General features: G+C 41.9%; 1 protein-coding gene across 1 annotated transcript in view; it reads left to right on the top strand.

Annotated features, from left to right (window-relative positions):
• Nucleotides 1-12,703, top strand: part of LOC112459588 — a 336,860-nt gene extending 324,157 nt beyond the window's left edge. The window contains exons 5-8 of the mRNA XM_025023767.1: nt 1,900-1,914; nt 5,658-5,769; nt 9,630-9,986; nt 10,671-12,703. Of these exons, the coding sequence (XP_024879535.1) occupies nt 1,900-1,914; nt 5,658-5,769; nt 9,630-9,986; nt 10,671-11,311 (1,125 nt within the window). The 3' untranslated portion in view covers nt 11,312-12,703. The remainder of the gene's footprint in view (nt 1-1,899; nt 1,915-5,657; nt 5,770-9,629; nt 9,987-10,670) is intronic.
• The last annotated feature ends 780 nt before the right edge of the window (nt 12,704-13,483 follow it).

The raw sequence follows: 13,483 nt of genomic DNA, 5'->3' as shown, positions 1-13,483 counted from the left end.
TTAGTTAATCAACTTAGTAAATTCGATTATCGAACTTAATCGAATTTAACTGTCAAAGTACATTTTTTCTTTTTCGTGATCGCAAACGTTGATTCTTTATATATAATTTTCATTTACTCGATACAATATTCAATCTTCACTAAATTAGAAAATTTATCAAGAATCTCAATAACGATAAGAGAATTTTCGTGTTCCTCGCACAGTTTGAATACAATGCGAAGCTATACGTTACCAAAATTACATGCGTGATAAGAAAATTACAGTCCGTGTAGGGATCGTTTTGACTACGAAAGTGTATCGCGGAGTTAGAATCGTGACGTGGGAGGAGTATTTCGCGCGTGTTCATTCGACGACGACTAGACTGTAATTATTTCGTCCGCGGGTTCTTTTTACCGTTATCGATCCCGTCATAAATCTCGCCGTGCCACACCGGATAAGCCGCTAGACGATCAATCCGCCGGCGGAAGTCTATCGATCTAACATCCACCTGTTGTCGACTCGATTACGCGCGTCGGTGCCGCGTCGTTAGTTCGGGACGTTGTATCTGCAAAGCAATAGCGACATAACGACGGAGGCAGGGGCCGGCCACCCCGGACTTAGAACCTAATGCAATTGCCGCAGTAACTAACAATTAGTGGGTTACGGTAACGAGATACAGTCACGACATACGGCGCATGTATAATATTTATATAAAATGTACATATACGCGTTGGTCGCACACACGTCAAGTTGGATATTGTCCGCAGTATGTAGGACGCCAGAATCAGTTGCTCTGCTTAAGTTTATAGACACCGTATATTCGAAATGATGTGTCAAGAAGCATTAGATATGGGAAGCGGATGAGTTTATCCATTCGAATATTCGAGGGAAACGTTATCTATTCGTTACAATTTAACGAAAAGAAATAATTTAAAAAATATCACGAATTAAAAAACAGATGTTTTTTTTTTTTTTTCATTGATACCGATATATATATTTTTATCTCGTATTCGATCGTTTGCCGTTTTAATGCGTCATTAATTCCAAACACCCGAAAACTCGTTTTCCTCGCGGAACGCCTTCGCGACGAAACTCCATCGGTGGAGTCCCGAATTTTTCGATCGATTGAAATTAATTCAAGAAAGTTTCTGATTATTTATGTCGCGAACTTTCGCAGTTAGGTGGAAAGACGAAGCGACCCCTCGTCCCCCTTTTATGTCGGCTAAAGCGCTTTAAGTATGCTGCACTGTCACCGACGTCCGAGAGATCTAAGTTTAGCGGAGGTGCCGGCCGCCTGCAGGGGCCACGAGATCATTAAAGCGATCAACTTTTCAAAGGCCCCCGCGAGCGCCAGTCCGGCCATTATGGGGGACGTATAACAGACATAGAATTTTAATACCGGCGGAAGAAGAAAACGAGAAAGACCGAGAAGAAGAAAGAGGAGAAGTCGGTCGCGTTTTTACACGTTCCGCTTCTTCGGCCAAGTAAAACTCGTGTCGGGTACCATAAAATCATTAGGATAATCAGATCCGCGCGCGCGAGTGAAACCGGCCGAATATCGAACTTCTCAGCCGGAAGATTGAAAATTCTCCGAACGTGTGGAACTTTGCCAACTCTCATAACTCGCCTAAAAATGCGGCAGTGCCTTTACGAGGGCTGAGCCGAGACCTGCCTTCTGTTCCTCGTAAATGCGAGATTATTTTATCCCCCACCGAGTATTCCAAAATGAAATTGCAGGAAATAAGAAATTTAATATTAAAATTGAAGTAGAGGTGTAACCAGCGGTCTAAAAAGATCGCGAAAAACATATAGTGAAAACATTTTGCGCATTGACTTAATATGATTGAACATGACACGTCTCACGACAATTTTGACCTCATTTATTTGTTCTGTCTGTTAACATGAAGTAAATTTCATTAGTCGCCTAGAGAAGAAGTCTTCTTGCTATTTTGCACCGTTTAGATGAGCTATGAGCGGAAGTTTGATTCAGGAAACCTGGTTTGGCCTTCGTTCTGCCTCGAGTTCGCGCTAATGGTGCCTAACTCAATTCCACGAGGTCGAAGGTTGGACATGCGACTTGGCCAACTCGTAACTCGACTTTCGAACGACCCGACTCTATTTCTCGTGAGAGGACGACGTTCAAGTAAAAATTATCTTGTCACCGGAACAAGATAAAAATTGTGAAAATTGTATCTTAGGTCTATATGTGAAAAACGCTGCAGCAATTTAACCAACGCTAAACCGTGTTTTATGGTCATTAGAAAGTGGATATTGGATAACATTAAACATATTCACAAGTAAAGACAATATTAAAAAAAAAGTTGCTTATACATTTCAAGAAAAGTAGTTCAATAATAGGACATACTCTTTTCGGTTTTTCTTTGATAAATTATTTAAATACTATGTTCAAACTTTTGGAAAGAAAAGAGAGAGAATATGTAACAAAATTATAGTATATATCACTTGTATAATTCCAATATAGTAGGTATATTACAATATTTATTTTCAGAGGTAGATAAATACCGAAAAATTCACAATCAATAAAACACAACAATTGGATAACTTTAAATTCACAATCAGTACTAAATGTACGGATTAAGGAGCGGAAAGATTAAGTAGGCTAAGCGCTCGAAAAATCGTAGATGCCCGGTTGACGGTTTCCGCAGACTAAACACGATAACGAACCCTGTGCTCTTTTAAGGCCGGCGGCACTTGTCAGTAGAAACGAGAATCCTTTTCTTTTGGTGGACGATAGCACCGCCTCGAGGAATTCAATGGGGAGATGCAAGAAATCAGTCGGTTTCCTTTGGCCTAATCGTCTCCGCGCGGGTCACCGAGCAGCTAACTCGATTCCAGCAATTTGTGCACTCGCGAGGGCGTCCGCGTCTTACGAGCACTCGATTGCAACCACAAATAAAAGACCAGATTGCCGATACTTGCCGTACTTACTCAAAAAATCGCGCAAGCGATTCTGCAACGTGTCCGGAACAGAAAAAATATCAGAAATTATATAAACTAGAGTAGTTTAAATTTTTCTGCAAGATTAGATAAAATTACGTCTTATTACGTCTTCTTAGAAAAATATTGTAAATGTATATTTAGATTTAGAGTTTATTTGAATTATACACGAGAACCTTTAATTTTAATCTCGATGTGACCAGTTTTTTGTAATAGGATATGTAATATGTAGACAATACAATACACACACACACACACACACACACATGTACACATAAAAATTACGAATCTGGTGCAATATATTGGTAAATTGAAGATATTTCAATGTTTTCGCATTCCATGATTGTTGCAACATAATATGCTAACCGATAACGCGCGTAAAATAGTATTTTATTCGGAGATATACCGCGCGGTGTATCTACATAAAACCGTGTTCCGCGATATTTCTGTACACAATGACACTGTGCAATCGATTGGCCTCGTAGACTGGACGCAACTCGACAGAATGCATTTATCCATTATTTTTTCGATGTTTTGTAAAATAACGACGACGTTCGACCTTTCGGCCCACGCTACCCTACCAATGCTTTTAACATAGAAGGATCGGAAGGACCTTTCACGCGTTTGTCATATCGTCGTCGCGGCCCGCGACATATCTCGAGAAATACAGAAAATAGACATGTGTATGTACCAAACATATCCGGTCCGATCGAATCCATTTGTCCATCCGCCCGAGGAGCAGGCAGCAGGAAACGCGACTCGTACAATTCGGGAGATATAATTTTAGATAGAAACGTAGACTGCGCGCGCCACCCTCGCGTGGACCCGATACTCCCACGCGTTATCAGTGATATTTCAATCCATGTTCGAGGTCGAATTTACGTCACGCGTTGCGCGATCGTCCCATTCTGCGCGAGACTACATTACGATTCATCCGAGGCAAAAAGGTAAACGTTATAAATTAACATTTGCGAGGAGATCTCGCGGGAAGCTAACGTGGGTAGTTTCCGGTAGATAAAGATATCAAGATTACCGGGGAAAAATTTAACTCGGACGTGTCAAGGAGACGAGAAATGAATATGTGAAACGAATATAAGTCACACGTGGAATACTTGCAAAAATCTTTTTTAATCGTTTCGATTTATTAATAAATTCTTGATCTCAATTTTACCTTTGTAAATGTTACTTTCTCAATTTTAAATATAGCGTATCTTAAAGAGAATAAAACTTAAAATAGAATATATCAGTCAAGTAAAAATAATATCCGATTTTGCATCGAAAGGTGTACTTGGTACATATCGTACGGAAAATTGAGCTCTTCGAAATTAGACCGGTCTCAATCGCTGTACATATGGGTATGGTATCCGATGGGATCACAAGACATTATGGGCACCAGGATGAGTGGGAGTGATAGCGAGATAGATTGGGGATCGTAGCGTATCATTTGCGCCCGTTAACGTGACACCTCGGCCGAACCGGAGAGCAGCTGGTGGCGGATTTTCAGCTCGGAAACCAACAGGACACGGATACCGTCGCCACGGAGACCGGAAACCGCTTGCGGCAGGCTTACGACGACACACGAGCCATTACAAGGACGAGGCAAAGGGATTAAATCGAGTCCGCGATTATGTCGTGTATCTGTTACACACGCTTCTCCCAGCTGTCTATCGGGTGTGTTTCGATTAACCCTCGTGTCCTGCAGCGAGGAGGAATAGAGATAACGAAATATCTAACGTATCATCGCGAGAACGCAAACTAGCAAGAGTTATAGACATTTTTATCGCGGCAGACTCAAAATTTCATCAAACTTTGCCGCGCAGGGTTAATTATTCAACCTGTCAACAAAATTGCCAGTGGAAATGAGATTAGCTACCGAGATAAATGTCTCTATCTCTTTCTCTTTCGCGCGACGAGAGATTGTTCCTTATTATCCTGCCGTGATGTATAAGCTTCCTGCCAATTTAGGGATTAACTTTCGACACCCTCGCTTTTCCTGCAGTGACCGAGTCAGCGTTTCCAGAGCTGGAATCCCAGCTCGGGAGACGAAGGGTGAGAGTTTGAGAGGGGGGGATGGGTGGGAACGAGTTAATCGTCGGCCGGAAAACACGGAGGTTCTGAAAGAGTGTTAAGATTCTCGTCTGGTACCCGTGCCAATCATCCCCCTAGTTTCTTCTCGCTATTTTCCTTCCACCTGCCCCCATTGTACCCCATCTTCCGCATCCCTTTCCTTTATTCGCTAATTGTTTTCCAACGTTGTCGTAAACAAGTCGCCGTTCCTAAACAGCCTCGTAAAACAACCATGGAAGCGCGAACCTCGAGTCATTTGTAACGAGCTGACCTATTTTTAGTCACAACTCGGGACTAATTACCCTTCAACCCCGCGGAACGAGGAAGAAAATGGCGGCGGTCTTAATTCTCAAACGGCGTGCAATTTATTATATCGCGATAAAATTGAGATTGTATTGAACATGAAATTAATCACAGTGTAACTCTCCGATCAATTTCTTCAATTACTCTCAATTAAAGTTTTATCGATTTCTAATATTCGCGTCACCCATTGTACTTTACATATATTATGTGAAAAATGTAAGTAATAGTCACGAGATATCATTCAATAGCAATTCTATTATGCGACAGTTAAAAATATTACAATTTTTTCTTCCGCGTCGCGTCTCGTTCGTTCCCTTTTTCTCTAACTTATATTTTTGTTATCACGGCAGATGCTGGACGTCAAGGACGGCGGAAGAGGAGTATTCGTCTGCAGCAGTCCCGGTCCTGATCCTTACACATCGCAGGACCTTTATAATCCTGTCTACGAGGAGCTCAGCAACGGTAAGTGCCGATAATCGATGTTTACTTTGGACGGCTTTGTCCGCGGACATCTCCTTTTATGCGTCGCGGTTTTTCACGGAAAAAAATCACGCCGGAAAATCGCGAGAGCAACAATGCGACAGTGAAGAAGAAAGAGATAAAATTTTCATTAGACGATTTTGATTTTGAAAAGGTAAACTCGACGCACGAGAGTGCATTTCGCAATCGAATTTATCGAAAGCTTGTTTTATATTTTATTTCTATAAAATGTTCTATTCATCGGTTGAGAAATAATAAGATGCTATCTTTTAGGACTTCTATAAAAACCTTTAAGATAATTAATTCGAAGCTGGTTAAAAAAAAAAACACTTATAATACTATTACACAAATAATATTATTAATAAATTATCTTAACTAAGCACATTTTTGTGCGAATTTCATAATCTACCAAACGATAAACGAGTGTTTCGCGGGATCGTCAAGCTATCTTGTTGCCTTGTCAACGACGCGCTGAAACCCTAACGTTCCCATACAGACGCAAATCACGCACTCTCCTTCTAGATGAAACTCGCCTCTGAAGACGCTGGGGAGTATCCTCGGAGTCGAACATGCCCGCGGGAAACGCGTAGGTACGGCACGAGTATACGAGTTTTCGAAACGGTGTGTCCGTCTGTCGGTTGGCTTAATACACGATTAACATGCGGCTGCGTTGAACTAGCGTTAAATCCCATCGACTAACGCGCGCTTTGCGAAACTTCCTCGTTCCTCTCGTTACCCCTCTTACGTATTTCCCTTTTCTGGTTTGTTCCTGGTAACTGCGGGACTGCATTTATCAGAATAATCCGGCAGATTCGCGTGCGTCGCGATTTACGGGCAAGTCTGTGGCGTAGGAGATTTATTGGGCAAAAAGAGTCGATGGAACTTTTTAAGGACGAAGAGTTTTGGAAGTGAGAATCTGCGTGTCGCAGAAGTTCCGGTCTGCGTTCAGTTCAATGAGTTCGCGAGATTGAAAATGTGCGAGAAAGAAAGATAGGTTTATGTGAATGGAAATTGATAAGATTGCAAAACGATAAATTTGTAGAGAAAAATGAGAAATAGGATAGAAATAAAAGCACATGAATAATTCCATAAATTTTTAAATTATCGGAAAATTTGATGAAGATCTTTAGATCTTTGTAATCTAAATAGAAGTAAACCTCGCGTACGAGATCCGGGCTCTGCAAGATCAAATCTATGGCCACTTAATAATTTTTAAACCTTCAGATTCATCATTCAGTGTGCAGTAAGAATTTTTTTATGGAAGCAAATATCGAAACATTTAAAAATATATATGCATTTAAGAATCAACGAATTTAAGAATTCAAATAAAGATCGATAATTTTACAAAACATACAATTACGTTATTAATATATCTATTATAAAGATACAATCTGCAAAGTCTGAATTCATTTCAACAAACGAGAATCTGATAAACGCAGTTTTACGTTGCATCTTCTTGTTTGTTTTTCTCTCATAATTTCTTTGAAATTGTTTTCCTTCCCTTTCTTCTCTCCCCCCCTTTTCTCTCCCCCTTTCTCCGCAGTGATCCCCACTCTTCTGCGCTGTCGTGTATTTTACCGAAGGGAGATAAGCGTGACACGACCTCTGACTTATACTTCCCATTAGTTGGACGGCTAATTAGTATGGTGATGAGGCTTTCGACGTTTGACGAGGACCTGGTAATCGAATATACATGCTGCACCGCGTACATTAGTCGTAACCACGGGCTCGGCCCGCGCGTATATACACTATGTACGCATCGTTCTCCAGTTTCGAGACGAGAGAGAACATCGATCTCTCGAAGAGGGTGGTCCTGTCCCTTGCGGGCTTGTAAAAACGCCAGAGAATTCAACGGACCTACTCGACGATCACGTCGACAAGGAGGATAACTCGCGCGTTGCAAAATTCATGGAACTGATCAAATTGAACCCTGTCAAAATGAAGTTGCTTGTTCTTGACAGGATAATCCCCCCCCCCACACACACACATACACTAACACACAGTTGCGAGAAATACTTTTAATAATTTTCAAAATGTATACCTTCCGTATAATTTTTATATAATTTCTAGATATAGATTCTTTTACATCTTCCAAATCTGACTTATTTCCCGACGCTCAAAAATTATTTCAGTAGAATAAAATATTGTTTAGGTAAAATTGATCCATATTTTAAAACTACATAAATTATTATGTAAGGTTAAATTTATTTGATCAGAATAAGTCAAGCCGTTGTTACTAGCTAACAATATGCTATTTTCGCGAGAAATCCGATACGACAGAAATGGGAAATCCGGGATACGTCTCGATCGACGAGATCGACGTCGAACGGTTAACAGGTCATCCTCCTGTCCTCGCTGGAAGCATTTCGAGAGGACACTCGTCCGAGACGACAGAGGATATCTCGAGTGGTTTAATGGCCAGCGAAGTGCGAACTTAATGCTGAGAGTGGAGTCAGTCCGATAATACCTCCAATCTGTTTGAGAATAATTCGGGCGCGGTATACGTCTCTTCTCTATATCCCGCCTCATTTTCGATCGCGTTTCTTCCACTTCTACCGCGAGATAAAAATTAATTGGACGAGCCCGTTCAATTTCTCGCGACGACCGATTTCGATCGCTGCGCGCGGTTTCCGCACCGCATTCCGCTTCAAAATATCCGTTTTACGCCGCGATTATTTATATGATAGCTCTTTTTTTTAACGTGAGTTTAGGTATACACGCCCCCTTTGTGTCGTTAGTATTGATCGCGACTCAACCGCGACATTTCGGCGGAATAACGCGAGGCAATTAATGGAGGAGTGAAGTGAGTCTCGCGTTGCCAAACCGACGAAGCGAAATTTCAGTGCGAAGCCCAAGTATCGGCTAAATAGATCGTGGGTTACTTTAATTACATCCAGCGGCAAAATCTTTAATTGTTACAATACGTTTCTCATCTTAAACCGATTTTGTCCTGGGCTTAACTGCCCAACCCGTAAGACAAATCGAATCTTTCGCTCCTTAATCAAAGAGTCTATTGCGTTCTTCATAGACTGATATATAATGTGGAATGGAATTGCGATTGTTTCCCGCTGATACTTTATGAGGCATCCTTTGGATAATCACGCTTCTTACAGAATTAAAACTTTAAAATTATATTTATTATCAAAACAAAGACAAATTTTCATAACAATAAAATCTAATAATTTTTTATGTATGGAGTAATTTTAATCGTTAATATTTTTACTTAAAAAAATTATTAAACATAAAATTGCATATAACAGTTAAAATTAATATTATAGAAATCAACCTGTTAATATCAATTGATTACTATAGCGTATAAAACCTATATAAGAAAATTGAGTATAAATTAATATCATTTGAACTGAAAAATCAATAACAGGTTAGGAAATGTAGTTTAACTCTGAGTTGATATTATTAACCAAAATATATGAGAGTTCTATTAATATATATAATGCAATTCCCTCAAGAAATGATTATTAAATCGCAGTTATAAATATAACATCAAGATTCATCCGTACTTATGTCTTGAACTGATTTCACCTGAATTTCTCAACAGAAATGCGACCATAAATACGAATTTATATTTCGCAACCTTCTCTCAAATGTATCTTTCCAAATAATTTATCTTCCCAGAAGCTAATTATCCATCTGATTAATTTCCACCGCGTGTTAAGAAATACTCTCGTTTTCTGACATCCAGTTAACCCTCTCTGATTATCAGACAAACTTTATTCACGATTAATCAACTCCCCGTCCCGCTAAGAATGAAATCCCGCTCTTATCCTCGCGCGTTCATCGTCATACCGTTAAGTTAAACCCTTAAACGAATTTCAATCCCGCAGGGGACCATCCGGAGACGGACGAGGAGAGCGAGTTAAACGCCCGCAATCGTCTGCATCATCATCATCATCATCACCGTCATCATCACCGCACGTCCAGCGCGTCCAAGCCGGCGAGCGAGGATGAGTTCGCCGAGGACGAGCTGTCGGTGGGCGAGCCATCGGAGGCGAGGATGCTCACTTCAAGCAACGGCCCCACCTGGGGTACGTGCCCGGCCGGTGGCAGGCCACCGCGCGAACGACGCGGCCGCAGCCCCAGGAGCCTCGACCGACGCAGACGAGACAAGAACCACGACATGGGCGAATTCCACGAGGGCATGCTGCTGGACGCGCTGCTTCAACTCTATCCTAGCGTCGCAGGTAAGTCACATCAGCGACGAAAAGATACGCCAAGTTGTGTATATAAAGGATGATAGAGAAAGGTAGACTGGAGAAAGAAAGACATTTTCCGAAGAAAGTAATTCCGCTCGAAAGATTTTTCGTAGTTGTAGCGCGCTAAATCAACATCTCTGAACTAACAACTGATGTTTGCTTATCCGCTCCGTAATTGTTTACCGTTCTTGCGTTATTGGCCGGCGACACATCGGCCTCTCGACTCGTCGATGCTCTTTTTCCTTATTTCTTAGGCTCTTCGGTACCGTTTTTTCTACCTGCCCTTCCAAGAACTGTTTGCTACTTTAATGTTTGCCTATAGAGTGCCTATCACTTCTACGCGATCGAGCGATAACATTTTTAGACTATGGATTCGTTAAGACCTGTCACAATATATCTATTTATACATTCTTTTACCTACTTCTTGATGAAACCGAATCGAATTTGATAAACTTGAATCGAAACTTCCCGGATGTAACGCACTTCTCTATATTGAAGTAATCTCTTTTCCTGTTATTCTCGTTTCCCTATCTCGATCTTCCCACCTCAATTTTCTATTTTGATTTCCTACCTCGATTTCCTAACTCCGCGTTAACTTTTCAACTTCGTTATAGCATTCTACGTATATAAGCGCGTCTCCGAGTTCCTACTGACTCAAGTCTCTGGTTTCAGGCGTGGCCGGTGCTCGAACAGGCACCGGCAGCACTCAACGTCAGCAGTCCGTCCCGTCGGTGGCGCACAGGTTACCGTACTTCGTGCCGCCCTTGCCGGCCGCGCAGCCACCGCGACTCGAGGAGAACCCCTACGAGAGTGTGCCGGTACTGGGCCCTCTTCATCGTTACTCCAGCCAGAACAGGAGCGGCAAGGAGCGTTCGCGCAACGGCAAGACCGGCAACGACAAGTACAAGTATCTATCGTCGCACCAGCCATACGGTGCGGACTACTACGGTCTGCAGAATCAGTCTGATGTCACGACGCCGCTCTACACCCAGGTGGGCGGCGAGTACTCGGACACGTACTCGCAGCCGACCGATCGGCTGTTCGGCGACGACAAGTACAGCCAGCCAGTGTATTACACGAACTCGACCCGAGACTCGGCGTGCGATCAGGTAACCAATGCCGGCCGATTGTATCAGGGCCAGCCCGATAGCAGTTTCGGCAGCGACAGCGGTTACAGCCACCACACGTCCGGCACCACCGGCACCACCGGTACCAGCGGCACCCGCGGCAGTAATTCCCGGACAAATCACCGTAGGGACAAGCAACGTAACTCCCATCACTCGCATCATTCCGCGGACTACATCGTGTCCTAATGGAGGACCGATCGCGACGTCTCTGAGGGTTCTCTTGGAGATGTGCTCTCTCCTCTGAGAAAAGAGAGAAAAGCAAAAAGACAAAAGACCTTATTTCTGTCACGTTGTTGTCACGATGGAATGATGGCAACCATCGAGCGTGTTCTTTAACGGAAAGAATGGCTGATACTGATTCGGCTGTGCTAAACTGCTGTATTTTGATACTTCGACGTCCACAGTTAAGAGTCAATAAAGGTATTCTTATCGCTTCGGCGAATCAAGTCGCGACAATCGTATTGAACGACTCGATCGTCGAAGCGACGAGGAGACCCGCGAGTAAGTGACGATTCGGACTTGACGAGAAAAACACAGTGATCTCTTAGTGATTTATACATATAATCGACACACAAGACTATCTAACAAATTTATTTGTAATTTAATGAGACTCAGGCTGGTACCAAAGGGCGTTAACAATTACTTTTACCTTTTTAGTCCAATCCTTTGTAATTTATATACGTAGAGGGAGAGCATTAACCGCGGAACGAGCTAACTTCGTCCTCGTCGTGATGTCGTCGCCCGCAAATCGTGCGACTACCAATCGCGAAGAGCTATGAAGAAGCACCGAAATCACCCTAAGCGATCAATCCCATCGCTCTTTCAAGCAATTAGCAGTTTTGTAAACTGACAAACGTGCGAAATATTCGAAATCAAAACCCGTCGGATCAAAAACTCGTAGATTTGTTTATTCTAAAATAAGATGAAATTTGATCTTTTTAAAATAACATCGAAAATCGCTTAATCCAAAGTCTAAGATGTCAAGGGTGTGGTATTTCTAGGCTAAATAACGAAGTTGTGTGTTTAAAATGAACAGTGCAAATTGCGAAATAAGCGGGTCTCGATTACGGGTGTTTCGCCCTAGATTAACGATCCACTGCCAGTCCTATCCTAAACGGTCGGACGTGTTCAGCCGACCGGCAAATTTCGTACAAACTTTGATACGATGAAACGTATAATTTTTGTCCCGCCCTCGGAGAAGGGAGAAGATCCGATCGCACATTACACGATAGGGAACGTTAGACTACTACGCGGTTATCTAGTCCGATAATAATCACTTTCCATACCAATGACGCTTTAGGAAGTCTCGCAATGGGATGCGAAGCGACACATGCATGCTGATGATAGTCTTGAAATGTAGTAGTAAACACACGCACGGTAGACTAACGCCGAGTCCTCAAATTATCCGTCAGCAGGAAGGCAAGAACAATGTATGTATGTTGGAATCTGATCAACCAATTAAATTACTCGATAAAAGCATTATGTTGTTTTCTGCCATCCTTAAAAAAGATTTCTTATTTAAGGAAGACAAAAACAATTTATTTATATAATGTCTTGTCATGTGATGGGCTATAATATAATATACATATATCTAAAGTCATATTTTGGATTACAATAAATACATTCCCTAGTCTTTTAAATTTGCAAAAAATGTCGCACGATTCCAACATAATAAAACACCTCACGATTATCGAAACAGAGAATTATCCGGCCAAGTAAAATAAAATCGATTAAATCTTTTTTTAACGAGAAATTTTCTTTTCTACTATTGTTTAGTTCTATGCAGTAGAATAAATCGATGCGAGAATATACACGAAATAAATCGCAATCGAATTGTTTTAATTAGATTCCAACGTGCATAATACGATTTAGATACCACACGTATCATTAATATCATCGCTATACTGCCACTAAATGCACGTACATATTCGCGCTTTCACGGCCGAAAATCTTTAGGCGCGCGCGCGAGCCTTTTATTTTTGTAATCCCATCGCCGAAGCGTAAAACTATAAAGCTCGCTCGATAAGAAGAGAGCATGAGAAATTTTATTCCTGAGAAATTGTACCCTTTCTTGCTCTGAAAAAGCTTTCCGATGAAGCACGATTCGCGGGGTACACCTCATATCGTTCATTCCGGAATCGAAAGCTTCTGACCGTAAAAAACCCTCTTTCCCAATCCAGCAATAATGCTTTCTCGATCACAAATCGCGTTTTCCCGAAACAGAAACCAGAAGCGAGGCACCGTGAACACGCCAATAAAGTCTCGATGTTGTTAATAACGTAACGGAGGCCGTGTGCTAGGAAATTCATGAGTTGCAATTGCGGCACGCTCGCAACCCCCGCCCCATTCTGAATTGCC

This window comes from Temnothorax curvispinosus, unplaced genomic scaffold (assembly GCF_003070985.1).
Source record: "Temnothorax curvispinosus isolate PA1 unplaced genomic scaffold, ASM307098v1 QBEX01009969.1, whole genome shotgun sequence".
In the NCBI taxonomy this organism is placed as follows: domain Eukaryota; kingdom Metazoa; phylum Arthropoda; class Insecta; order Hymenoptera; family Formicidae; genus Temnothorax; species Temnothorax curvispinosus.
Note: the sequence above shows the minus strand (reverse complement) of the source record. Positions and strands in the feature narration are given on the sequence as shown.